Source organism: Dipodomys spectabilis, unplaced genomic scaffold, assembly GCF_019054845.1.
Source record: "Dipodomys spectabilis isolate Male_0828 unplaced genomic scaffold, ASM1905484v1 ptg000163l, whole genome shotgun sequence".
NCBI classification, from domain to species: Eukaryota; Metazoa; Chordata; class Mammalia; order Rodentia; family Heteromyidae; genus Dipodomys; species Dipodomys spectabilis.
Window position 1 is genome coordinate 2,800,319 of NW_024870840.1, and position 23,842 is coordinate 2,824,160.

General features: G+C 33.4%; 1 protein-coding gene across 4 annotated transcripts in view; it reads right to left on the reverse strand.

Annotated features, from left to right (window-relative positions):
* The window catches only part of Cep290 (centrosomal protein 290), a 68,823-nt gene that overhangs the window by 8,993 nt on the left and 35,988 nt on the right, over positions 1-23,842 (reverse strand). For 2 of the 4 annotated variants that reach the window (XM_042693067.1, XM_042693064.1), the window contains 17 exons: positions 23,655-23,819; positions 22,664-22,771; positions 22,309-22,443; positions 20,341-20,607; positions 19,675-19,782; positions 18,803-19,002; positions 16,650-16,863; positions 15,179-15,316; positions 13,241-13,462; positions 12,829-12,951; positions 10,010-10,155; positions 9,534-9,689; positions 6,989-7,112; positions 5,056-5,190; positions 3,279-3,365; positions 2,114-2,278; positions 644-766 (listed from right to left, as the gene is read on the reverse strand). In XM_042693067.1, coding sequence (XP_042549001.1) covers positions 644-766; positions 2,114-2,278; positions 3,279-3,365; positions 5,056-5,190; positions 6,989-7,112; positions 9,534-9,689; positions 10,010-10,155; positions 12,829-12,951; positions 13,241-13,462; positions 15,179-15,316; positions 16,650-16,863; positions 18,803-19,002; positions 19,675-19,782; positions 20,341-20,607; positions 22,309-22,443; positions 22,664-22,771; positions 23,655-23,819 — 2,616 coding nt within the window. Of the gene's footprint in view, positions 1-643; positions 767-2,113; positions 2,279-3,278; positions 3,366-5,055; positions 5,194-6,988; positions 7,113-9,533; positions 9,690-10,009; positions 10,156-12,828; positions 12,952-13,240; positions 13,463-15,178; positions 15,317-16,649; positions 16,864-18,802; positions 19,003-19,674; positions 19,783-20,340; positions 20,608-22,308; positions 22,444-22,663; positions 22,772-23,654; positions 23,820-23,842 lie in introns of all 4 variants that reach the window. The other 2 variants (XM_042693066.1, XM_042693065.1) reach the window with 1 other exon arrangement.

Here is a 23,842-nt window from a genome sequence, read left to right on the forward strand (position 1 = left end):
AATTAAGCCTCATAGAAGCAGCTGAGGTAAGTAGATATATAGATATCTATTTATCTGTATATATATATATATATATATATATAAAATGTATTTATAAATAGACATACATATGTATATATATGTAAATATACACACTCTCACACACACATTTTTTTTTTAAATTTTTTGGATACAGGGTTCCACAAAGCATCCCATGCTGGCCTTGAAATCAGTACATATCAAGGCTGGATCTTAAGTTCAAGATTCTTTACTACCTAAGGGAGTTCTAGGCTTAGAGGTATAGAACATATTCAGCTATGAGAAAGGAATATTTTTTATTCCCAATTTTATACATAAAGGAACTACGGAAAAGAAAGAGATTAAGCAGCTTGCCCTAATTCCTATGACTAATCACTAACAGAACTAAGAAGTGAATGCAGAGTAAGGAGATTCTACATTATGCTCACTCTAAATTCATCAATTCCTTTTTTTTTTTTTTTAACTTACCAAGGTCCCTCATGAGGAAAGAACACTATGATGGCAAGCATTAGAAACAAAATTCCTAAGTCTCTTCCCATCTATTTTGAATAGATATCCTAAGCAGTTTTTCTAATATCTACTACTACTTACTGAAAATAAAAATCATTAGTCATAAAGGTCATACCTTTTTAAGTTCTTTACAAAGCCTTTCATTTTCAGCAACAATTTTCTCTGTGCCTTTGTTCTTGTATTCATAGTTTATACTCAACTGACGTCCAAGATGAGCTTTCAGTTTTTCTAATTCAGCCTAATGATTTAAAAAATACTTATCAAATCATGTTTATTATCAAGCCATGAAATCAAATAGAACAGGATCTTCGAAACTCCTAAAATCATAAAACTTTCAGATAGTTTTAGAGACCATATTCAATAGATTAAAGTCTTTACTGGAGTACTTGTCATCTAGAACAGAACTTCCTGAACTTGACTCTGTCAGAATAAGCTAAAGAATTAAAAACCGCACAAAAGCCCCCACATCACAACACCTATCTTAGGACCAAAACCAATCTCAAAGATGGGGTCTTGGGCATGTGTATGTTTAAAAATATGTATAAGACTAGGCATGAAACTCCCACTTCCAATCTCAACTACATGGGAGGTAGAGATTAGGAGAATTACGAATGGAGGACATCTTGGGGGGAAAAAGCTTTGTGCAACTCCACCTCAGTCAATAAGTGGGGTATGGTGGAATGTGCCTGCTATCCCTACTAGGAAGATCTCTGAGGTTGGCCCTGGGAAAATAGTGCACATCCTATCTGAAAAATAAAGTAGAAAAGTGCTGAAGGCATGATGCAGTGGTAGAATGTCTCTAGCAAATACAAGGTCCTGAGTTCAAACCTCAGTGTGGCCAAAAACTAAAAATGAAAAGTAAGTACATGATATCTACGTCATGAAATAAGAATTAATATCTTTTTTTCTTCTTCTTTTTTTGGTAACTAGGCTTGAATTCAGGGCCTGGGCACCAATACTGAACTTTTGTGCTGAAGATTAGATCTCTACCACTTGAGCCACTCCGACACTTCCATTTTATTGGTGGTTAACTGGAGATAAGAATGTTACAGACTTTCATGCCTGGGCAGCTTTGAACTGCGATCTTCAGATCTCAGCTTCCTGAGTAGCTAGGATTTAAATAAAGATCAAGTGGAGCCACTCTTTGCTCTGCAATATGTTTCTTCCTGTGATCTAACATATGTCATGCATCTATTAAAACTATTTTATACGAGTATATTTAAATTTTTTCTTTAAAATAAATAAAAATTAAGGCCAGGCATAGTGGTATACCTGTAATCTTAGCTACCTAGAAGGTTCGCTGAGGACAGCACAGGCAAAGATAGTAATATCACTTACCTGTAAACAAAGCTATATGGGAGATACTGAGAGGAAAGCTGTATTTTAAGAGAGGCCTAGGCAAAAGTTCAAGACCTTGTACAAAAAACGAAGCAAAAGAGGCTTTGGAGGCTGGGGCTTAAAGAGCAAGCATCTGTATTACAAAAACAAAGCACTGAATTCTCATCTAAAAATTAAAATTAAAATAAGTAAATAAACAATTATAATAGCAAAGCATTTCTGTAAATACGATCACGTTAAAAATTACCTTTAATTTTTCATTTTCACCTTCAATATTAGCCATTTTTTCACTGGTAAGTATTCCTGATGCTCTTTTCAACTGTTCATTTTCTCTTTGGACTTTTTCAACTACTTTTTTCATTAAACCAATGGTCTTTTCTAGTTCTGGGATTGTCTTTCCACTTCTACCAGACTGAAGGAGAATATGCAAACTTTTAAAACAAATATTTAGTAGAGTATAACTTAAAGTAAAGTACCAGTACTATCCACAGGTCTTTTAATTGAAGTAATCTTATTAGCAACTGCTGATATTGTATTTCCCAGCATATGTTAATTAAATACATCTTTAAAACAACCTAAAAGATAGGAATTCTAATTCTTACTTTATTTACTCAAAGATCATGGTAAAGTATTTGATATTCCTCAAGTCATATAATTTATAAATAATGCTTAAATACTCTAGGCCTTGATGTGTAATCAAATGAATAAACTGAAGTATTCTAGTTAGCTAGTGTTCTTTCTAACACCCTACAATTTTCTTTGTATGGAGTAAATTCAATAAAGGGAAATTGTGTCTTGAACCAGCTCATGAGTAACCTAATTGTAATTATAGCATTCAAAAGGCAATTTCTTCAAGTAGCTACTGCTTAGACACTTAGTTCTGTTTGGTATAAACAGAAGACATCTGCAATGAAAACCGGTGTAGAACTAGCAAGAGATTGATCTATCATTAATAACTTTAACTGCTTATATTTATGATAAAACAATTTTCAACAGTTGAGTAAAATAATATTCTTAACTCTTTTCTAACATGTTAGCATTCCATTGTATAATGAGTAATCATAATATTTAATTTATATAATTTTAATAAACACATTCATTAATTTACAAAAGATTATTCTTTTGAAATTCTTTACAGTTTTAAACTGATGTGTTATTTTATATATTTATAGCATGCATACATATATATTTTTTCATCTTGGAAACAAATGTTGTTAACTGTCACCAAGAAAACCTTTCTGGAAAGTTGTCTACTAATGCTGTTACTGACTCCATAAGGTATTTTCTATCATTACCAAAATAGGTTCCTGCTTTATCCCTGTGTTTATTCCTGCTGCCATCTGTGCCACTCACCTGTCTAAAATCAACAGGGGCCTAAATCTTTGGCCCGGCTTCCAAAACAATATACTTACCCCTCTAACCATGCCAAGCTTACGCTCAACTTCTGCTTTTTCTTTCTTAAGAAATTCACACATTTCCTTCAAATCTCTTACTTGATTCTAAAAGATAAAATATGTAAAAATCCAACAAAACAATAACCACTAAAAAGGAAACAATTCTTCTTCTTCTTTTTTTTTTTTTTTTAAATCTTGGGGATTGAACTCTGGGCCTGGGTTCTGTCCCTCACCTCTTCAGCTCAAAGTGAGCACTCTATGACTTAAGCCAAAGCACCACTTAGGGTTTTCTGGTGGTTTACTGGAGATAAAGTCTCACAGACTTTCCTGCCCAGGCTGGCTTTGAACTGTAATCCTCAGATCTCAGCCTCCTAAGTGGCTAAGATTACAGGTGTACGCTACTGGTGCCCGGCAAAACATTTCTTAATAAAGTCTATAGCTGTATAGCCAAATTAAGCAACCGAATTATTAAAAGAAACAAGGAACAATTTGAATTATGTTGAATATGTTAAATTAACAAAACAGTATATACAGCATGAATTTTCAAGAAATATTTTCTATACTACTTCCTAAGTATACAATATAAATTGGAGTTTAGGACTCTGAATTTTTTCTTTTTCTTTTTCTGGTGCTGGGCCTGGACTTGAACTCAGAGGTATAATACCTCAACATTTTTGCTCAAGGCTAGCACTCTACCACTTGAGCCATGGCTCCTCTTACGATTTTTGGAATTAGAAATCAAGAGTCTTACAGATTTTCCTACCCTGGCTGGCTTAGAACTCTAATTCTCAGATCTTACCCTCCTGAGTAGCTAGGGATTACAGGCATGACCCACTGGTCCCCAGATTAGAACTGTTATTTTAACTGTCCTATAATTTATACATGTGCATACTTACCATGTGAAACAGAAAAATAAAACTGAAGTTCTTACACTGGTTAAGAAACAGGACATTTCTAAGGTGTATTACCACCAGTGGAAATGACAAACTGCTAATAGTCTACATTAGAAAACAGAACTGCAAAGTTAGCCAAGAGATGCAAAGATTCCCGTAAACAGGGTAGATACAGAAAAAGAAAAGATAAAAAATATTTTTATTTTTTATTTTTTTTTTTGGGTCCGGTCATGGGGCCTGAACTCTGGGCCTGGGCGCTGTCCCTCAGCTCTTCAGCTCAAGGCTAGCGCTCTACCACTTAAGCCACAGCGCCACTTCCGGCTTTTTTCTTTTTGCTTATGTGGTGCTGGGGAATCGAACCCAGGGCCTCAGGCATGCAAGGCAAGCACTCTACCACTGAGCTACCTTCCCAGCCCCTCAGTAATATTTTTAAAAGAAACAATTATCCTTTTATGTTCAAGCATGAAAATTATGAATGAAATACAACATGTATCCTATCTCAGGGCACCGAACTTATTAGTTTTATCTTCTGGAATTTTTTTTCCATTATTTGTATGAGCACTTTTTTGCTACTCTAAGTCATATACCTTCCCCACTAGTTTCCTCCAATCAGGCCTCATTTTTCTCCTTTTTGTTCTGCACATTAGCTGGGTTACTATGTTAACCTGTTTACTATTAGTCTTTCCCACTAGAAGAGAAACTCTGAGTAAACAGATTTTTTTATTGTTGTTGTTTTATCATATTCTAGCAGCAGGAAGAGTATTTGATACAATGGAGGCCCTCAACAACACAGATGTGATATTTTATGAATGTGTATTTCATATGCTAATAGAAGTAAACTAGGATGGGGAAGAATTTTAAGGATTTCATATTCTAACTACAGTAATAAACATTAAGTTTACCTTTAGTCTTGGCAAATCTTTATTTACTTGTTCCAGCTGAAATTTCAGTTCAATATTTTCAGATGACAACTTCAAGTTTTCCCTTTGAAGCTCCTGTTCTTTTTGATAAAAATCATCTGATTCAGTTTCTGAAGTCTTCTGGAAAGTGGAATTTAGAATGTGTTTAAAGTTTAATAAAAGCCTCAAAAAATTCCTATCAAAAAGGAATTTTTTTCTTAAAGCAATATGGAAAACAAAAACAATAACAGAAAGCTCTACAGAAACCAAAACTAATATATTACCGTGCAATACAAAAAGTAATTTGGTTTAAAATCAAAAGTAAAACCAATTATGACTTTAAACATCTATAAGAATGCCTTTATATATACTTCATAATGCTTAAACTAATATATACTGATTTTGTTCAAACTAAAAGTTATTGAATTGTTATAGACTAAATTGTTTCCTCTAACTCCAAATTCATACATTAAAGTTAGTAACTTCTTACTACTTACGTGATCTTATCTCTAAATAAGGTCACTTAATCATAGTAGAGCTTAGATGAGACCTTACCAATGACTAGTATATTTACAAAAATAAGAAATTAGAGGGGAAGTTTATCTATCTCAACACTTCGGACAGATCTTTCCTTTAAGGCCTTTACAAAAGAGAAATTAACCTTGCTAACATCTTGATTTTAGACATCTACCCTCATTATGTTCCTGTTTATTATTACCATTTTCACAACATTCTTGCTTTATTTTTTTTCTATTTTAGGATTTGATAAAATTCAAAAATAGCTAAAATCTACTAAGTTACCATTAATTGACCTAAACTGAATTTATTGTTTAGCTTTGATTCATAATTATTTAGTTCAGTACAATCTACAGCATCCTCTCTCTTGTGTCTTTAAGTTCTATAATACTGCAGAACATTTCTAAGTGCCCAATGATGTAAGATGTTCCTAACATTTATTTTCTTCCCATTTTTAGCTCTGAATATTATGTTTTGCTTATATATTTTGTTCCTGGATAAAGTAGGGTTTAGTGTGAAAATTGTTATATCTGTACAATAGTAACAATGTTGTAGAAAGCACAATTGTGTCCCATACCAGATTCTGCCCAAAGTATAAGACAAGAAATGTGAAAAGGGGAAATATACACACAATGAATATTTAAAATAAGAAATAAGATACATGTCCCTCCCCCACAGTATAACCCCTGCTTTCACTATATTTGATGTCAGTATAACTTGTGGAGGAGATGGGGAAAAACAAGTCGTTTAAGGATACAGGCGGACCTGTTGCAACAATGAGAAGTACAAGTTGTCATGTCAAAAACGAGCTTTACAACGTTGGTGTGGTGAGGGGAGGCGGGGGGGGGGGGGGGGGGGGGGGGGAGAGGACCGGGTGGGGGGGGTGGGGAGGCAGGCTGGGAAGGGATGTGAAGGGTAAACAAAGGAGGAGGCTGCAATGCTTGATAAGAAATGTACACATTATCCTGCCCATGTAATTGTAACCCCTCTGTACAGTATGTTCCCCCAAAATTAAATTAAATTAAATTAAAAAAAAAGAAAGAAGATACAGAAAAATTCCACATTATTCACTCATGATGAGACTTCGCAAATTATACATGTACCATATATATCTGAAAACATTCTATTTTTCCATTACATTTAACTATGTGCTCCAAACACAGGAAAATTCAGTGTCACCATGTTTATTTAGCATTTCTAGAAGTCATTTTAAAGTTTTATACAAAGCACAAAGAAATAGATTTTAGAATTACTAAAGGGAGGATGGATTAAAGAGGATTAAAGAAGTTACTGTATATCATTACCTAGCAGAAATAAAGTTGAATGGACTGTATCAATATTAATGAGAAAGATCATAAAGGAAGTTGAATTTTCTTTTCTTCACTTAAAAAACAAAAAAAAAGAAAACATATACACTTACTAAAGGCTTAGAATATGTATCCTTTGAAAGCTGTTTTTCTAAAGTGTGAAGTTTTTCTTGAAGGAATCTATTTTGCAAACGTAAATCTTCTACCACAGAATCTCGAGGAAGAGCTTGTTGGGTCCTATAAACAACAATCATAGATACTTTGTATATAAATCTCAAAATTTCCCTATTTTATGACAATGTACAGGACAGAAGTAACAAATGAAATAAGTTTCTTTATACTATATTCAATTTAGGGTTTAAAAACTGCTATGCATCATAAAATATAAACTACGAGTCTTTACTAAATGGGGAGTAGGAAATGTTTCTCATGCCCCATTTCTCTTTACTTTAATTATATTATACTAAAAAAATCCAGAAAGAAAGAGAGAGCGAAAGAGAGGGAGAGAGACACACACACACAGACAGAGAATGAAGGAAGGAAAGAAGGAAGGAAGGAAAGAAGGAAGGAAGGAAAGAAGGAAGGAAGGAAGGGAGGGAAAAAGAGAGAAAAAAGAAAGAGAAAGAAAATAAGTAAGTGAGCTGGGAGAGAGGGAAGAAGAAAATCACAATCTACAATTTGTATTAAAAATAAGCCCCTTGAACATTCACTAAGTAGTATCTTTACCAGTTTAAAAATGTATGCTGTTTGTAGAAACACACTAATGGTAACAAGAAAAACTTGTTTATTTACATGGAATTATGTAAGAGACCTAAAATATCCCCTTTAAAAAGTATTATATAAAAATTGAGTAATATTTATGTCATTATCAAAATGCTCAAAGATCTACAAAGTCTCTTACTGATTCCAGATAATAATCTCACATTTAAAGTATAAACTTGTTTACCTGATTTAAAAGAGTCTCCATACCCTGGTGCAACTACATGTATGTCCAACCGTACTGTCCAGTAGTCTATCATTAAATGAGAAAAAAATTCACTCCTACTCTCTTCACATGAAACCTGGACCCTTATCTTTAAGTTTCTTGCTAGGTATATGTGTTCTATGTCTATGCCTGTATGTCCCTTTTTCCCTTCAATATCTGGATTCAATTCATAGCATTAAGAAACTCAAACCTCTTTAACTTGGAAAGGAGACCAGTTAAATTAATTCTATGAAGTGTTTTCCAATTACCTTAGCCCTCACAGATTTATAGTAGGAACAACAACAACTATAAAACAGAGAACTTCTAAAAGTATTAGCGAGACATTTGAAGTTCAGAAAAAATGTTTGATGATTACAAAAAAAAGTATTAAAAGGTTTGAAGGGTAAAATGGGGCTAGAGGTATGTCTTGAGTAGTAGAGCCCCAGTCTCCTAAGCCTGAGGCCCCCAAGTTGAAATCCCCATAGTACAAAAAGAATGTAAAATGATCATCTTTGTGAAATCTGGATAATACTTTTGCTTTATACTTATATTTGGTACTAGAGAAACAAGGAGGGGAAAGATGTACTGCTGGGATCAGATATTCACTATAAACTGATATTTTCAACAAATTGTAATTCCTATCATGGGAAAATCTGAAGATTAAAACAAAAAAAACAGTAGCCTAGAATAAAAGAAGACTGTATATAGGATAGAAACTCTTAAGAATGTTAATTTAAAGAAATTTAACTTCTTAGGTTCATATCACGTTCATACTGGTATTCATATAGGAACACTGGCACATTCTTAATGGATATTAACATAGATCTACTGTTCTCAAAAACATTGGAAATAAAGCTAACACCAGAAAAATAGGATTATATCAATTAAAAAACCTGTATGGCAAAGAAAATGGTCAACATAATAAAAACACAATCTACAGAATGGGAAAAACATAAACTATACTTCTGACAAGAGATTAATTTCCAACATGCACACAGAATTTAGAAAACTCAAGCAAAGCGAACATTTAAAAATGAGCAAGTCATTTCTCAAAAGAATATATGCAAATTGGGGGATGATAGGAGGGAAGGGATGGTAAGGGGAAACAAAGGAGGAGGTAACAATGCTTAATAAGAAATGTACTCATTACTTTGCTCATGTAATTGTAACCCCTCTGTATGGTATTTTCACAATAAAAAACTTATTAATTAAAAAAAGAATATATACAAATGAACACATGAAAAAATGATCAATATCATTAATATTTAGGGAATATAACTCAAAATTGTAATGGGAGATAGACACATCACTCTAATGAAATTGACTGCTATCAAGAAGACAGTATCTGGAATATGAAAAACTTTCATAAATGTTGAGGGTAGCATAGTGGTTACCAAAGATGTGGAAGATTCAGGGGAATGGAGGAATGAGTAATTGATCAGTGATTATTATGTAGTAGAGAGAATTAAGCTCTGGTGTTCCATTGCCTGGTAGGATCACTATGGATAATAATGAACTGTATTATTTCATGAAAGCCAGAAAAAGGGAATATAAATCCCAAATTATATAGTATACAAAGAATCTAACCTACCTCAACTCACAAGATGAAAGAGTCAATACAACCCAGACTATGATTTCCATATTGACTGGTTAGTATTTTTCACAAAATGGTACTAGCCTATGTAGTAACTTACTTCATATGCAGTATGTCATTTTCTAAGTCAAGATTTCTCTTTTTTAATTCTTCCAACTCTTTTTCTGACTCCAAAGCTCGTACTCCTAAAACTTGATCAACAGTCATGCCAGTTGTTTTCAGTTTCCTCTGTAAAGTAAGCTTCTCTTTATCAGCTCTGTAGAAGTTAATATAGAATTGTAAACATACCATTTACTGTTTGGGTTGTTCAATTTATTTAACTGAAGCTTAGTCATTAACATAGTCATTGTTCCAGTCTGTATTTGGAATGAACTAACTTATTTTACAATCAGAGGGAACTCCATTTATAATGGTTAAAATAAATTTAAAGCACGTTCTATGGAAAATAAAAAGTGAATTATAGATAAGTAATTCAAACTGGGAAGCTTCTCATGTTATAAACTATGGTAAAATCCTACAATTCCAGGTTCATATTTTACAAATAATTGTAAGTTTTACAATGAATTTTAAACTTACTTTGCAAAAAGATCCTTCAAAGTATTCAACTGCTTTGTCAGAGTAAAGACCTCTCCCTCTTTCTCTTTTAACTTATTTCGAATTCCCTCAATTTTGGTTTGCCATTTTTTACCTTCTTCCCACCTAATTAATTCTTCTCTAGTACTCTGTAAACAATAAAAAATGTTACAACGTTACTAATATTATTTTTAATCTCCTTTAAGATTAACACTCAAGAAATAATAAACCAATGTTACAACAAGTTTTGTAAAAAGATCTATTTTGTTAGATAACCTCCAGGCATGTCAATATAGTAGCAAGAATAATCTTCAGTTTAAACAAGCTTTATTCTACTTTTAATTATAGGGAGAAAGAGAAGTTCTTCCTAATGGTAACATCATTAGGAAATCATTACATGAATGTATTAATATAGGTAATCATGCCTAAGGTAAACTTCTACTAAAGCATTTTGTGAAAATAATCAATCCAATCTTGTTAATCAGTGCCTTCAAAGAGTACAGTTTAACAAGGACAAAGAAGTATAAACACAGAAACAGGCAATATTCAGTATGTTCACAAACAAATAATTGCTATGGAGAAAGAAATGTAAGGAATAGGGCTAGATATTTTTTATAAGTAGCTATCTTGTTTGCTAAGAAAAAAGTGTTGAAATTTACAAATAATAATGAAAGCATTCTGTGAATATAAAATAGAAATCTCTATGTACTATAGAATATGAAAAAAATACTGTCATGGTTCCTAGATATAGGTACTCATATTGGTGTTAAATTCTATTCTATTTCTAGTTAGTAAAGAAATATGGTTAAATCTTACAGTGATATGGACATGGTATCTTAGAAGATTTTCACATATAATTTCAATTGATAGTCAAAATCTTTAAAAAACAAAAGTAGCAATACAAACAGTATTATTTCCATTTGAAGGAAGAATATATTGAAGGAGAGGGGTCAGCGTTCAGGCAATACAACATGCTGCTGAGTATTCTGATAAGAAATAGGTTAGGACCGGACTGACACCCAGAAATTAGGTCTATCCCACAGGCAGGTAGCTAAGGAAGCAATCTAGTGGAGTAAGGGCCTATATTAATCTTGCTGTTTTCACCAACAGAGCTTTAAAAGACAGGTTATGACTGCAAATACAAAAGCAACCATTTTCATCAAAATTATAACAATGTTGATAGTTTTCATTATGAAACATTTTGGGGAGTATATATTTTATCAAAACACTTAAATTTCTTTACACGTTTTCTATCCATTGCCTTTACAGACACTTAATTTTCTGATTTTATGTTAATGAATTATTTGATAGATATAGAAAATTTTCTAGCTAAAGTTTATATTACAATTTTTTTCTTTTCCTAATAAATAGGGCAATGTCATTCTTGCTGATGGAGGCATAGAATTCCATTCTGCATGATTTCTTTATTGCTTTGTATGTCCCTCCCCCACGGTATAACCCATGCTTTCTCTGTATTTGATGTTGGTATAATTTGTGGAGGGGAAGGAAAAAACAAATCGTTTAACTAGGGATACAGGTGGACCCATTGCAACAATGAGATGTACAAGTCGTTATGTGGAAAAACGAACTTTACAACTTTGGTGGGGGGTGGGGGGAGGATCGGGTCAGGGGAGGAGGGAGTATGGGAAGGGATGGGAAGGGGAAACAAAGAGGAGGCAACAATGCTTGATAAGAAATGTACTTGTCATCTTGCCCATGTAATTGTAACTCCTCTGTACGGTATTTTCACAATAAAAAAAAAAAAAACAATTTTTTTTTTCACAATAGCTCCTCTATAGTGATTTTTTTCTTTAGAGGCAAATATTCCTACTCCCAGGAGATTTTTGTGTGTGCTAGAGATTGAGCACATAGTGTTATGTGCTCTACTTTTTTTTTTTTGTCGGTTATGGATCTTGAATTCTGGGCTTGGGTACTGTCCCTGCGCTCTTCAGCTCAAGGTGAGTGCTCTACCACTTGAGCCACAGCATCACTTCCAATTTTCTAGTGGTTTATTGGAGATAAGAGTCTCACGGACTTTCCTGCCCGGGCTGGCTTTGAACCGTGATCCTCAGATCTCAGCCTCCTGAGTAGCTAGGATTACAAGCGTGAGCCACCAGTGCCCAGCCATGCTCTACTTTTGAGGTACAAAATATTATTACTAACATCAATACTTCCCAGGTAACTTTTATTATCTTCAATGTTACTGTCAAGGCATCTCTCATTTATTGTTGATAACAAATTTAAGTACATGCATACTGATCAAGTTTAGTGTTTCTTTTTCTATATAGTCTTCCAGTTAACCTACAGAAAAATTTTAAGGAATTTTTCTCACATTATAGAAATAAGTGATGAGCAAATTGGCTAGTATTACTCTAAATCTAAATATAGTTAAGATCATATGTTTACCCCAAGATAAGCCCAGTGTACTTAAGGCAAAAGGACACTCTGGTTCAAAGTAGAGGTCTTAAACTGTACATCATTGTTCCTAATCTCAAAACACAACATAAGCTACTACTGTGAGGGACAAATGATAAATACAATTGTATATATAAGAATATATAAGTTATATATGTATATATATAAAGAGACACTGAAAATAATTTAATGTCAGGAAAAGGATCTGGAGATGATGCAATAATTACTAAATTAAAATTACACTATAGGTACTTCCATATGTAGTCTGTAAATAACTAAATGACAGAAATTTGTTTTATACTTCTCTGTTCATACCACTACTGGTCCTTAAATGAATTCACATATTATTTGTTCATCAGCTACACTGTTAAGTTACAGTCACTACTTTATTAATATTCTTTACATACCTTTTCTTTAATAGGTTTTATATCTACTTCCTCCACTTTCTTTTCTAGTTGGCTTTCTAATTTTTTAACTTTCTTTTGAAGTTCCTCAATTAAACTTTGCTTATTATCTATTAGTGGTTTGCTCTGAAAAACACAAGGTAAGAATAGCTTTACATCCTAAAAATAATTGTCAAAATACTACAAAATATTCCAAGACATAATTTTCCTGAGGCTATTATTAATCATACTTTTTAAATGTTACTCAGTATAATATGATAGTTGCTTCTGTATTTTGTATGAAATACTATTCTGGAACTGTAAACTTGAGAAGTCATCAAAAGAATTAATCAAAATAGCAAATATAGATGAAATTAAGTAGTAGAGATAACTTCTTACACATTATAAATCATAAATACTACCAGAAATAAATCACCTGTAATCCACTGGATAGTCTTTTAATTTGCCTCTTCAGTTCATCATTCTCTTGATTGATTCCATCTTTCTCTCTAAGTATTTTATTATAGGCTTTTTGTTTCCTTTGCAGCTCATTGTTTAAGTCATTCAAATTATCAGTTAGTGAATTTTCTCTGTTTTTACTTGTTTTAAGGGCTTCTTTCATTTTTAAAAGATTTTCATTTAACTCTTCAACTTGTGACTAAAAATAGAAAAGAAAGCTGTTAGTCATAAATTTCCACTTGATTTAGGATTCAAGAATCAATAAAACCAATACAGAACTTTGTCTCCCAATTCATCAGATGCAAACATTATGAGTGTTTTGAGCCAAGCCCTACCATTGCTTACACAGTTGGTATTGCAGACTCATAGCAATGTTGACCATTAGCACTCACATGTCATCAACACATGCATTATCCAGGGAAATTAATTGCTAGCAATGAACTAAACATTCAGCCTTTAACATTTTTATTTGGGTAGTGAGGACAGAGAATAAATCTCTTCTTTCAAGCAGCCCATTATTAATCTCCGGCATTTGCAAATAGCAACTAGGTACTGGATCCAGCTGACAGTACATATTCATTTAAAGACTAATAAGAATGACCTGTATTAGTAAAATGTATTTGTCACCATGTTTAAATCTTTCTAGATCCATTGCATGAGTTGGATCAAAGTACACAGAACCAATTACCTCATTTAACTGTAATCTCAAATTGAGGCACTGAAAAGTGTTCTAAAAAATACTTTCTGACCATCATTTCAGTTTCATTTTAAGGAATAATATAATCTTGAAATAGGTCTATCAGAGATTTTACTAAGAATATACATTTCAAAACATTAATACTATGGCATGACCAGATTCGGAGATGGGTCCCCTTTAATCATTTTATGGTTTATGTTAGGATTTTCAGCATTATGTCTCTCCCCAATGTAACTAACACAGATATAGCCAGCAGCCTTCAAAAATATAATTTGAGTACATATGATAGAGGAATAATTCTAGGGGCTTGTTCTTTATATCTCAGACACATCACCCGGAGTGCTACTTTCTTTACTCTGGAACTTTTCAATCAATACCAGTAATATTGTTGTTAACATGTGAATTCTTGTACACACTTAGCAGAATCTATTTCAATGGTGCAATTTCACATTGCTTAAAAGAAAAAAAAAAAAAGGATATTAAACCAAAGACATCCAATGCTAAATTTTGTGAGTAACTACTGAATCCAATCTCAAGAATCCCATCAATTTTTAGAGTATTTATTGGTAGATCATTTTACAATGATCTACAATGATTGACTTAAAAGAATTAGCATAGCTTCATGGTTCTGGCCTGGGATTTTCCTTGTCTGTAATCTAGCAACTTCTCTGTGTTCTAACTTTCCTTTCACGATATTTGGGGAAAATATTGAAGGGCTGGTGCTTCAGCAATAATTTTGGAATTGCCTTTGCCCCTTGTGATGCCTTTGAAGTAAAAGCTACAACTGGATTGGATCTGCAATTTGCCACCAGGAGGCATATTTGCTCATTCTTACAATGCAAACAGCTAAAAATGCATTTATAAGAAGGTGCATATAGAATACAATTAGCCATCCAATTCACCTCTGGAATGTAAAGAGCTATACGAACACTCACCTAGCACATAACATGAAGTGCAATACTATGGAGCACGAGAAGGGAATAAAAATTAAAACAACAACAACACAAACCAGGAATTATACAATCAATATTATAAAAACAAAAGCACAATTTTTAAATATATTATATCAAGGAAAAGAAAGAAAATTCTGTGTATGTGTTTATTATCACCACCAGTAATTGTAAACGATCATTCATTACCACAGTTATATCCTCTTGCAATAGGCACTCTCAGAAATTTGACTCTATTAATATACCTAATATATGTTTTGATGTTCACCTTTAGCTCTCTGGTATGTCGATCCACAATTTGTTGAACATTGAGATTAGCCTCTTTTTGTGAAGTTATAGCAACAATACGTTCTTCAGCTGCTGCTGTCATTTCTGCCCGGAGTTCCAAAAGCGCTCGACTAAGAGCCTAAAAATTGCAACATATATTAAAACTTTTCAAAGAAAATTGAAATGCTATATGACCAACATACAAGTAAGAACAAACTTTACTTTCTAATACCTTCCTAAACTACATGTTTGATCAACTGTACTGTTTCAAATAAATTTACTGAATTAATTATGTTCAATTCTTTCAAAATTGAGATTTTAAAATTCAGATTTCAAAATCTTGGCAACAATTATGAGAACCAAGCATTAAATCAAGTGTTTTATATTATAAAACCAAGTTTTCAAATACTCAACTTTAAATATTAATAAATTATTCACTTTATATCCATCCATGTGAAACCATCTGAAATTAGACAAGCTAGGAATACTATTTTAAAATACTTACCAGTAAAATCATGAACTAAGACTAAAAATTATACTTTCTAAGAAATTTCAGTATTATCAAAACTGAGCCAAATGAAGAACAAACCCTTAAAAAAACAGATAATCTACTAGCTATCTCTTTTCCACAAAGTCATGTCGTTGGCCTCTTCTTCAAATTCTCCATTTACTAACTAATCTCAATCTCCCTCTTATGATTGTCAAATCAGTCAGTATTATTCAATGTTTCAAAACATTATCTATAGCAGAAAATCCAGAAGGAAAGAATAAATTATGTAAGATTCCCTCACATTTCCTACCAACAATCTACAAATCATTAGTGGCAGAAAAGTAAGTTGGATGCCAATGGCTCATGCCTGTATTGGTACTGGAAGATTGAGAGAGTGAGGATGAAGGAGGTTAGCCAAGCAGAAAAGTTTGTAAGACTCTATCTTAGAAATACCAACAAAAACAAAAACATAAACAAAAAAACTGGTTGGAAGTGTGCCTTAAGTGATAGACTTGCCAGCCTCTGAGTACAATCCCCAGTACTGGAAAAAAAAAAAAAGTAAACTGATAAATGTCCTATTTAATATGTGATAAAGCTCACACAATTATAGTACTTATTATATTAATATTATATTATTATATTATTAATTATATTACTATTACTATCTTGGCCAGTATTGGGAGGTGAAGTAGGGACAGCCTCACATTTGATTGGCTTGCTCAGCTTGCTTGTACAGCTGGTACTCTGACTTGAGACTTTATACAGAAGCCTAGAGTTTTTGCTGTTTATTTTTAGATCAAGTCTGTTGGCCTTTTTGTCTAGGCTGGCTTTGAACCTGGACCTTTTATATCTCAGCCTTCTAAGTAGCTTACAGGATTACAGATGTGAGCCAGCAACAACCAAGTCACAGACTTATTTTTCATTAAGTGCATAAATCTTATTTCTTTTTCTAACTGTTGATAACTTTCTGTTGTGAACTTACTTTTTGTTGTTTTTCTTTCAGGGCTAATTGGCTCTTTAACCGGTCTACTAGATTTCTCATTGTAGTTGTTGGAGCTCTTGAATTTGCTTCCTTTTGAGTTTGAAGTTCACACTTTAAATTCTGTGATTCCTTTTGTGACTGGGCCAGAAGACACCGTAAATCCTCCACTTCAGCTTTCATTTTTTTCACCTCATCTGCATGGTTTTCTTGGAGCCTGACATAAAGAAACATGTTCATTTACCAGATTTCTTGCTGCAATTAAAACTTGGATAAACCTTATAAAAATACACAATAGCTGCTTCAAGTATTACATACTTGACAAAACCTTTACAGATACAGGTATTTCAATGTATTTTCTATTCTCAGAAATTAGTTGCAAAAGTATAACTAGTTTTAGAAACAATTCATGGGCTGGGAAGGTGGCTCAGTGGTAGAGCGCTTGCCTTGCATGCATGAGGCCCTGGGTTCGATTCCTCAGCACCACCACATAAGCAAAAAGAAAAAAGCCAGAAGTGGCGCTGTGGCTCAAGTGGTAGAGTGCTAGACTTGAGCTGAAGAGCTGAGGGACAGCGCCCAGGCCCAGAGTTCAGACCCCACGACCGGACCCCAAAAAAAAAAAAAAGAAACAATTCATATGCTGTTGCTAACTCCCTTTTACAGAAAAGTAATTCTTTACACATTAACAAATATGTGTTAATTTTGTCAGAGACATTTGGATAGGTGTGTAAACATCAGGTCCAATAAAGGTTTCAGAAGACAAATGGAACTGTCAGTTAAGTAGGATAACTTCCTCATGTTTCTCAACCAGGAAAATCAAAGCCCCAAAACATGGCTCTACATTGATTAAAAACTGCATGACCACATGGTGCCATTGGTTCATGCCTGAAATAAAAGATGGGCTGGAGGTATGACTCAAGTGGTAGACTATCAGTTGTGCAAGATAGCTGAGTGACCATGAGGTTCGAGTTTATATCCTGGTAGAGCACAAAAAAGAAACTATATGACCAAAAACTTAATATACGATTATAAATCTATGTTCTGATAAAGTGGTTAAGTGTTTATTATCTACAATGTGGAGAGTGCCTTGAACACTATTGTCAATGTAATTAAAAACAAATTACTTTCTACTTAACAAACCCTTATTGAGCCTATTATCTTTTTTTCATTTAGTGGTACTGTATTGGGATTTGAAGTCAGGGACTCAGTGGTACTGAGTGATATGAACTCAGGGTCTTAAGCAGGTACTCTTACTGCTGAGCCGTAAGTTCAGGCCCATTTTTTGTTGGTTATTTCTGGGATAGGCTCTTGCTTCGTGCCCAGAGACATCCTGAACATATCCATGCAAGTTAGGTTTCCTGCTGTAGTCAAGATAATAGGGTCCAGTTCTTGGTTTGGGGTCTCATGAACTTTTCTGCTCAGGTGGGATACCAGAAGTGCTTCTACTTACTGGTGCCACTCTTTGGTGTGTGTATGTGTGTGTGTGTGTGTGTGCATGTGTGTGTGTGTGTGTGTGTGTGTGTAAACACTTTTTATTTACATATGATATTACAATTTCCAAGCAACAAGTTGGTGATCCGTATGAGCACTCTGAAGTATTTACCAGAGTAAATACTAACATTTCTGCTTTATAGAGGATGAAATTGACAGTCAGAGGTTCAAAATGGGACTCTTGATTTGCTTGAGTCAAACTGCCTAGTTTCAAACTGTGGCTTTCTATTACTCTCTCACAGTGACTCCCTAAGGCTACTTTTCCTATCAGAACACAACCTGTGTCCTAAATGAGATGAGAAAATATGTATCAGGTGCCAGACACAGCAGGCACTGAAGTTTATCTGGATGATAACATACAATTTACTTATCTTCCCCCCCCACACACACCTTCCAGCCCTGGGGTTTGAACTCAGGGCCTGGGTGCTGTCCCTGAGGCTAGCATTCTACTACTTGAGCCACAGTGCCACATCTGGCTTTTTTGAGTAGTTAACTGGATATGAGTCTCATGGGGACTTTTTGTCCCCATGAATCGTGATCCTCAGATCTCAGCTTCCCCAGTAGCTCTATAGATCTCAGCCTCCTGAGTAGCTAGTATTACAGGCATGAGCCACTGGTACCTGGCTCAATTGGCTTATCTTTAAAATACATTTTTTAACACTTACCGTAATTTGATACCTTCAAATTCTTTTATTTTTAATTCAGTGATTTCTTTTTGTCTCTCTAAATCTTTTGATACTTTCTTTAGCTTGGTTAAAAGTGAGGACAGAGAGTCATCTTGTTCTGCAACTGTCTGCTCCATCTCAGCCAGACGAATAAAATGCTTGTTTGTAGGGACTGGAGTAGGTGACTGTTTTATTAAAGTCTATGAGATATGAATATATTAGTCATTATTAAATCCTAGGAAATATTAATGTATTAGTCCTGGGTATTTTTAATTCAATGGTATTCTTTTTCTAAATTTGAATTTAGCTTCCCAAATGATCACAACATACCATTTAAAACTTAAGAGGAAAATGAGGCTTAAAGAAGACAGAATACAGACATTACTTTTATTATTCTCAATATTTAGCAAAGGGTGTGCATGTAGTAGAGGAACAAGAAATGTTGTTTTATATAAGAAAATTCCATTGTACAATTTGTTTTGGCTAATTGAAGGCTCAAGGCTTAATGTAAGGCTCAAGGATCCTAATATTACCTGTTAAGACATATAGTCATTTCACTACTATAGAAAACAGTGACCAAAAGAGGCTGAATACAGATGGAAAACAATACACTCATAATGAGCACAATGTGAAAACATTGAGGGCTGATTACAGGAGGCTTTCAGTACATAGAAAAGGAGAAGAAACATGATCTGGGGAGTAGTACTGAGCTTCTCAAGGATTTGAATCTAAAAGGAAGAATTATCAAAGCTGTGTTTTCAAAGATTATTCTGACAAAAAAGGTGAGGTGACTTCTAGTCTAAAGAGGTGTAAATTTTAAATTGTGTGATCTAAAAACTCAATAAAGTATCAAACAGTTTTCAGAATCTTACCTGAGCTGTTTGTTTGAATTTGCTGAGTGAATTATCAGCCTGCAGTTCCAATTTATGATGAAGAATATGAAGGTCTTCTTCATGTTTCTTTACAATTTCTCTTTGTTCCTGTTTTATAAAAAACCCAAACTGCATTTTAAATTGTGATTCAATATTCACACATCCCAAGATTATTTTATTGCCTTTAACCTTTTAAAACTTCTGAGATATGGAGCAAACAATATATTCATTCATGTATGTAGATTAGTAAATATCTCTCCCAGCACAAGTTCATGGTGACAAACCTAGCTGAGATCATAGTTTACTCATATTAGAAAAATTTGGATCTATCAAATTTTAACTTGAAAAACATAGATATATTTCCACAATTCTCGTAAATCTGACCCCCAGTGTTCACCAGTGTGATATTTTAACTATTGGCTCTCTCCTTACATGTAAATTCTATGGTATTTTTAAAATAACATGTTTTCACCTATCCTACTTTAGTCTGATCCACAAAAGAAAGATAAGACATATACAAACTGCCAGTTTTATTGACAGATCTGTAATCCAATCATGTGAAAGCTACAGTTCCTAAATAGAATCATTTGAAAGCAACAAACAACCACTTTAGTACACTATAAAATTTGCCTAAAAACATGACAATAAAACATCAAAACATAGTACCTCTCTGGCCTTTTCTAGAAGATGCTGGTATTTCTTTAATACTTCCTCCTTCTGATTTAACCGGGCTTGCATGTTTGCAATAGTTTGGTGAGCAATTTTCATTGTGTGATGAGATTTTGGATCCATTTCTTTTCTTCCTAGTTCAGCTATAAGTTTTTCCCGTTCTGCAGTGGCAGGCAACCGAAGCCTTAGTTCATTGATTACCTTGTCTCTTGACAGAATATTTTGCTCTGCCAACCGTAAAGCAGATTCTTTTTCTTTTAGCTTCTGTAGTTAAACCATAATAAATGATTAAAGTGTGCTTCATCTGAATTTTAGTTATATTAGTTATAAACAAAACAGGAGTTGTATCTTTCACATATTTATAATAATTATTTGACAAGAAGATTACATTGACTATTTTTATGGATCAGCCAAGATATCTGCACGAGTATTTTAGTTATCAATTACTTAAAACTTCACTGCTATGCTGAAAAGGAGCTTTAATTAAGGCTCTTTATTTAGATCCTACAGCTTAAAATTAGAAATGAATAGTGGTACTAGATTTAGAACAAAATGTAGTAAATCACTCATTTCACTTCAGTCCCTTGACTACTAGAGCACCAGAAAACTAATCCATAAACGTCAGCAGAACATGAAACTAGAATTTTAGCTTTCAAGTCAATGAATTGCTATTATAAAATCTGAACGTTAAAAAGTAAACAAAGTAGAAAAATGTTTTTACTCTTCAGTAAGTTTAAGGCAGATATTTTAAATCAAGTAACTTAATTGCATCAACTATAAATTTTACATTTTCTGAGGAAGCTCTAGGTTTCTCTAATTAAAATTAATTTTACAGAAAAATTTCTTTGAATGTACTTACTGTTAACTTTTAAACTGGAAATAATATCCAGTTTACACTATTTTCTGCGTAAATTTAAAAAATGAAAACTGATTTCATAACCTGTTAATCAAATTCAGTATTTACAGTAACTGATTTCTAGTTTACTTTCTCATTTAGATGGTCATAAAAATGAATGAACTGAAACCTGTTTAATACAGTATACACTGAATTTTATATATATATATAATAAGGAAGGATGAGAGCTGGGCACCAGTGGTCCACACTTGTGATCTTAACTACTTGGAGGATAAGATAAAAATGATAGTCATTTAAGGCCAAACAAGGCAAAAAAGTTGGAGAGACCTACTCTTCAAACAATAACTGTATGGTGGTGTATGTCTGCCATCCCAGCTGCAACTGAAAGCAAAAACAAACAAACAGGAGGATTGCATCCAGGTGCATACCCAGGTGGGAATCCAGATTCTACCTCACACCTAACAGTCAATAAAGGGGTAGAGGTTTTTTGGGTTTTTTTTGGCTGGTCATGGGGGCTTGAACTCTGGGCCTGGGCACTGTCCCCCAGCAAGTCGGCAATTCAGCTCAAGGTTAGCACTCTACCACTTAAGCCACAGCACCACTTCCAGTTTTCTGGGGGTTTGCTGGAGATAAGAGTCTTATGGACTTTCCTGCCCAGGCTGGCTTTGAACCATGATCCTCAGATCTCAGCTTCCTGAGTAGCTAGGATTACAGACATGAGCCACTGGCACCTGGTGGAGGTATGATTTTTATGGTAGATTTTCTAACTAGTACATGAAACTGAGTTGAAGCCCCATTACTGCACAGAAACACACACACACACACACACATATTACTAATGATGATAAAAGGGGAAGAAGAGGAAGTGGAGGAGGAGAAGAAAGTTTAGAAAGTTTAAAAGGTAGGTAATACTGTTCATAAAATTATAAAGATTATGTCTATCTCTGCTTTTCATTACCAGCTAATAGAAGTATTATAGGATACCAAGAGTTCAATTGACAAAAGATTCATAATTTTATGCTACAACATCATTAAAAAACATTATTTAGAAAGTTATACAAACATAACCAATAAAATACACAAACCAAAATGTAAATTCTTCTAATTACCTCTTCCAATGATTTACAAGTTGCCTGAGTTTCTAGAATTGTTCGAACATTCTCCTTAATTTTCCTAAGTGCAACCTCAAGTTGATTTGGGAGTGGCAAACTGGGGTCTGGCATTGATCCTGTAGCTTCTTCAAACTATTAAGAAATAACATGTTCTTAAAAAAGCAATTGCAACGAACAGTAAAAATAACAAAATTAATATTTCAAAATATTTGATAAAATAGACCAAACCTCATTTATATTTCAAACATAAAAGCATAACTTCAATTAAAATTATATTTGATTTGGAAATTATTCTCTCAATGAGTTCTCAAATCCATGTTAGTGGGTAGCAAGCAGGATTAATCATTCCTACCTTTTGTGCTGCATTTAATATTTCATTTTGCTGACGATCAAAGATATCCAGTTGACGTTCTAGTTCAACTTCTCTTTGATCCCAGGCCATTTGTCTTTCTTCATGGAACTACAACGAAGACAAGAAGGGTCAGACATACACATGGAGAGGAGACATTTGGCAGATGTTTGAAATACATTTTCTTATTTAAGCCTCATCATAACCATTTTAAGTCACTATAATTATTCTTGTTTTATGAAAAAGGATACAAACTCAGAGGTGAATTAACTTGCTTAACATCACAGAGATAAATAGATATGAAACCAGAATCTCAAGCTATTCATCAGCCCACCCATTCCAAACATATCTAATGACACACCAATGAACAGGTTTAGGTCACTATGACAGTTATATTCCATTGAGGGGGAAATAGGAAATTAAAAACAAAACAAGTATATAATATGTCAGTCAGTGGCATACACTATGGAGAACAAAATGAAGTAATTTTTATTCAGGGAATCTTATAATAGGATTTACAGTTCTAGATCAGGTAACTGATCAAAGTTATACTAATCAGGTAAAATATTTAACTTAAGATCTTAAGGCTGTGAAATTATAAACACAGTGGTTAGGAAAAGAAAATCTAAGCAGCATGAACCACAAAATCACTAAGGCCAGGAAGTACTTGGGGAATTTCATCTATCTACAAAGCTTGTACTTTATTTCACATAGGATGCTTTCTACTTCATCAATGAGAGTGCAAATAATTGCAGAAGTCAAATAATGAATAGCAAAGCAAATTAACCTACCTAATACATTTGTTTATATACTGCTTCTTTAAAGTGTAGGCAATTGTTACAACTAAATAAATGTGTATTTTTCAATAATTAAAAGCTAGTTATTTTATAATCCATATATACTGTAAGTTACATTCAATTAGAATAGCTATTCATGCAATATTCTATGTTTATATAAAATCTTAGTCACAAAACACCAAAATATAAAATGAAACCTTGTTCTGCTGAACAATCTCTTCTTCCAGACTATTGATTGTATGCTCATATTCAGATATTATATTATTCAAATATTTTATTTCTTCTTTATCTCTGACTAATTCTCGATTTAGTTTAAGTTCTTGAAGACGAAGTTCTTCTATTTTCATGTGCCAATTGATTACCTAAGATTTATAAATTATGCATT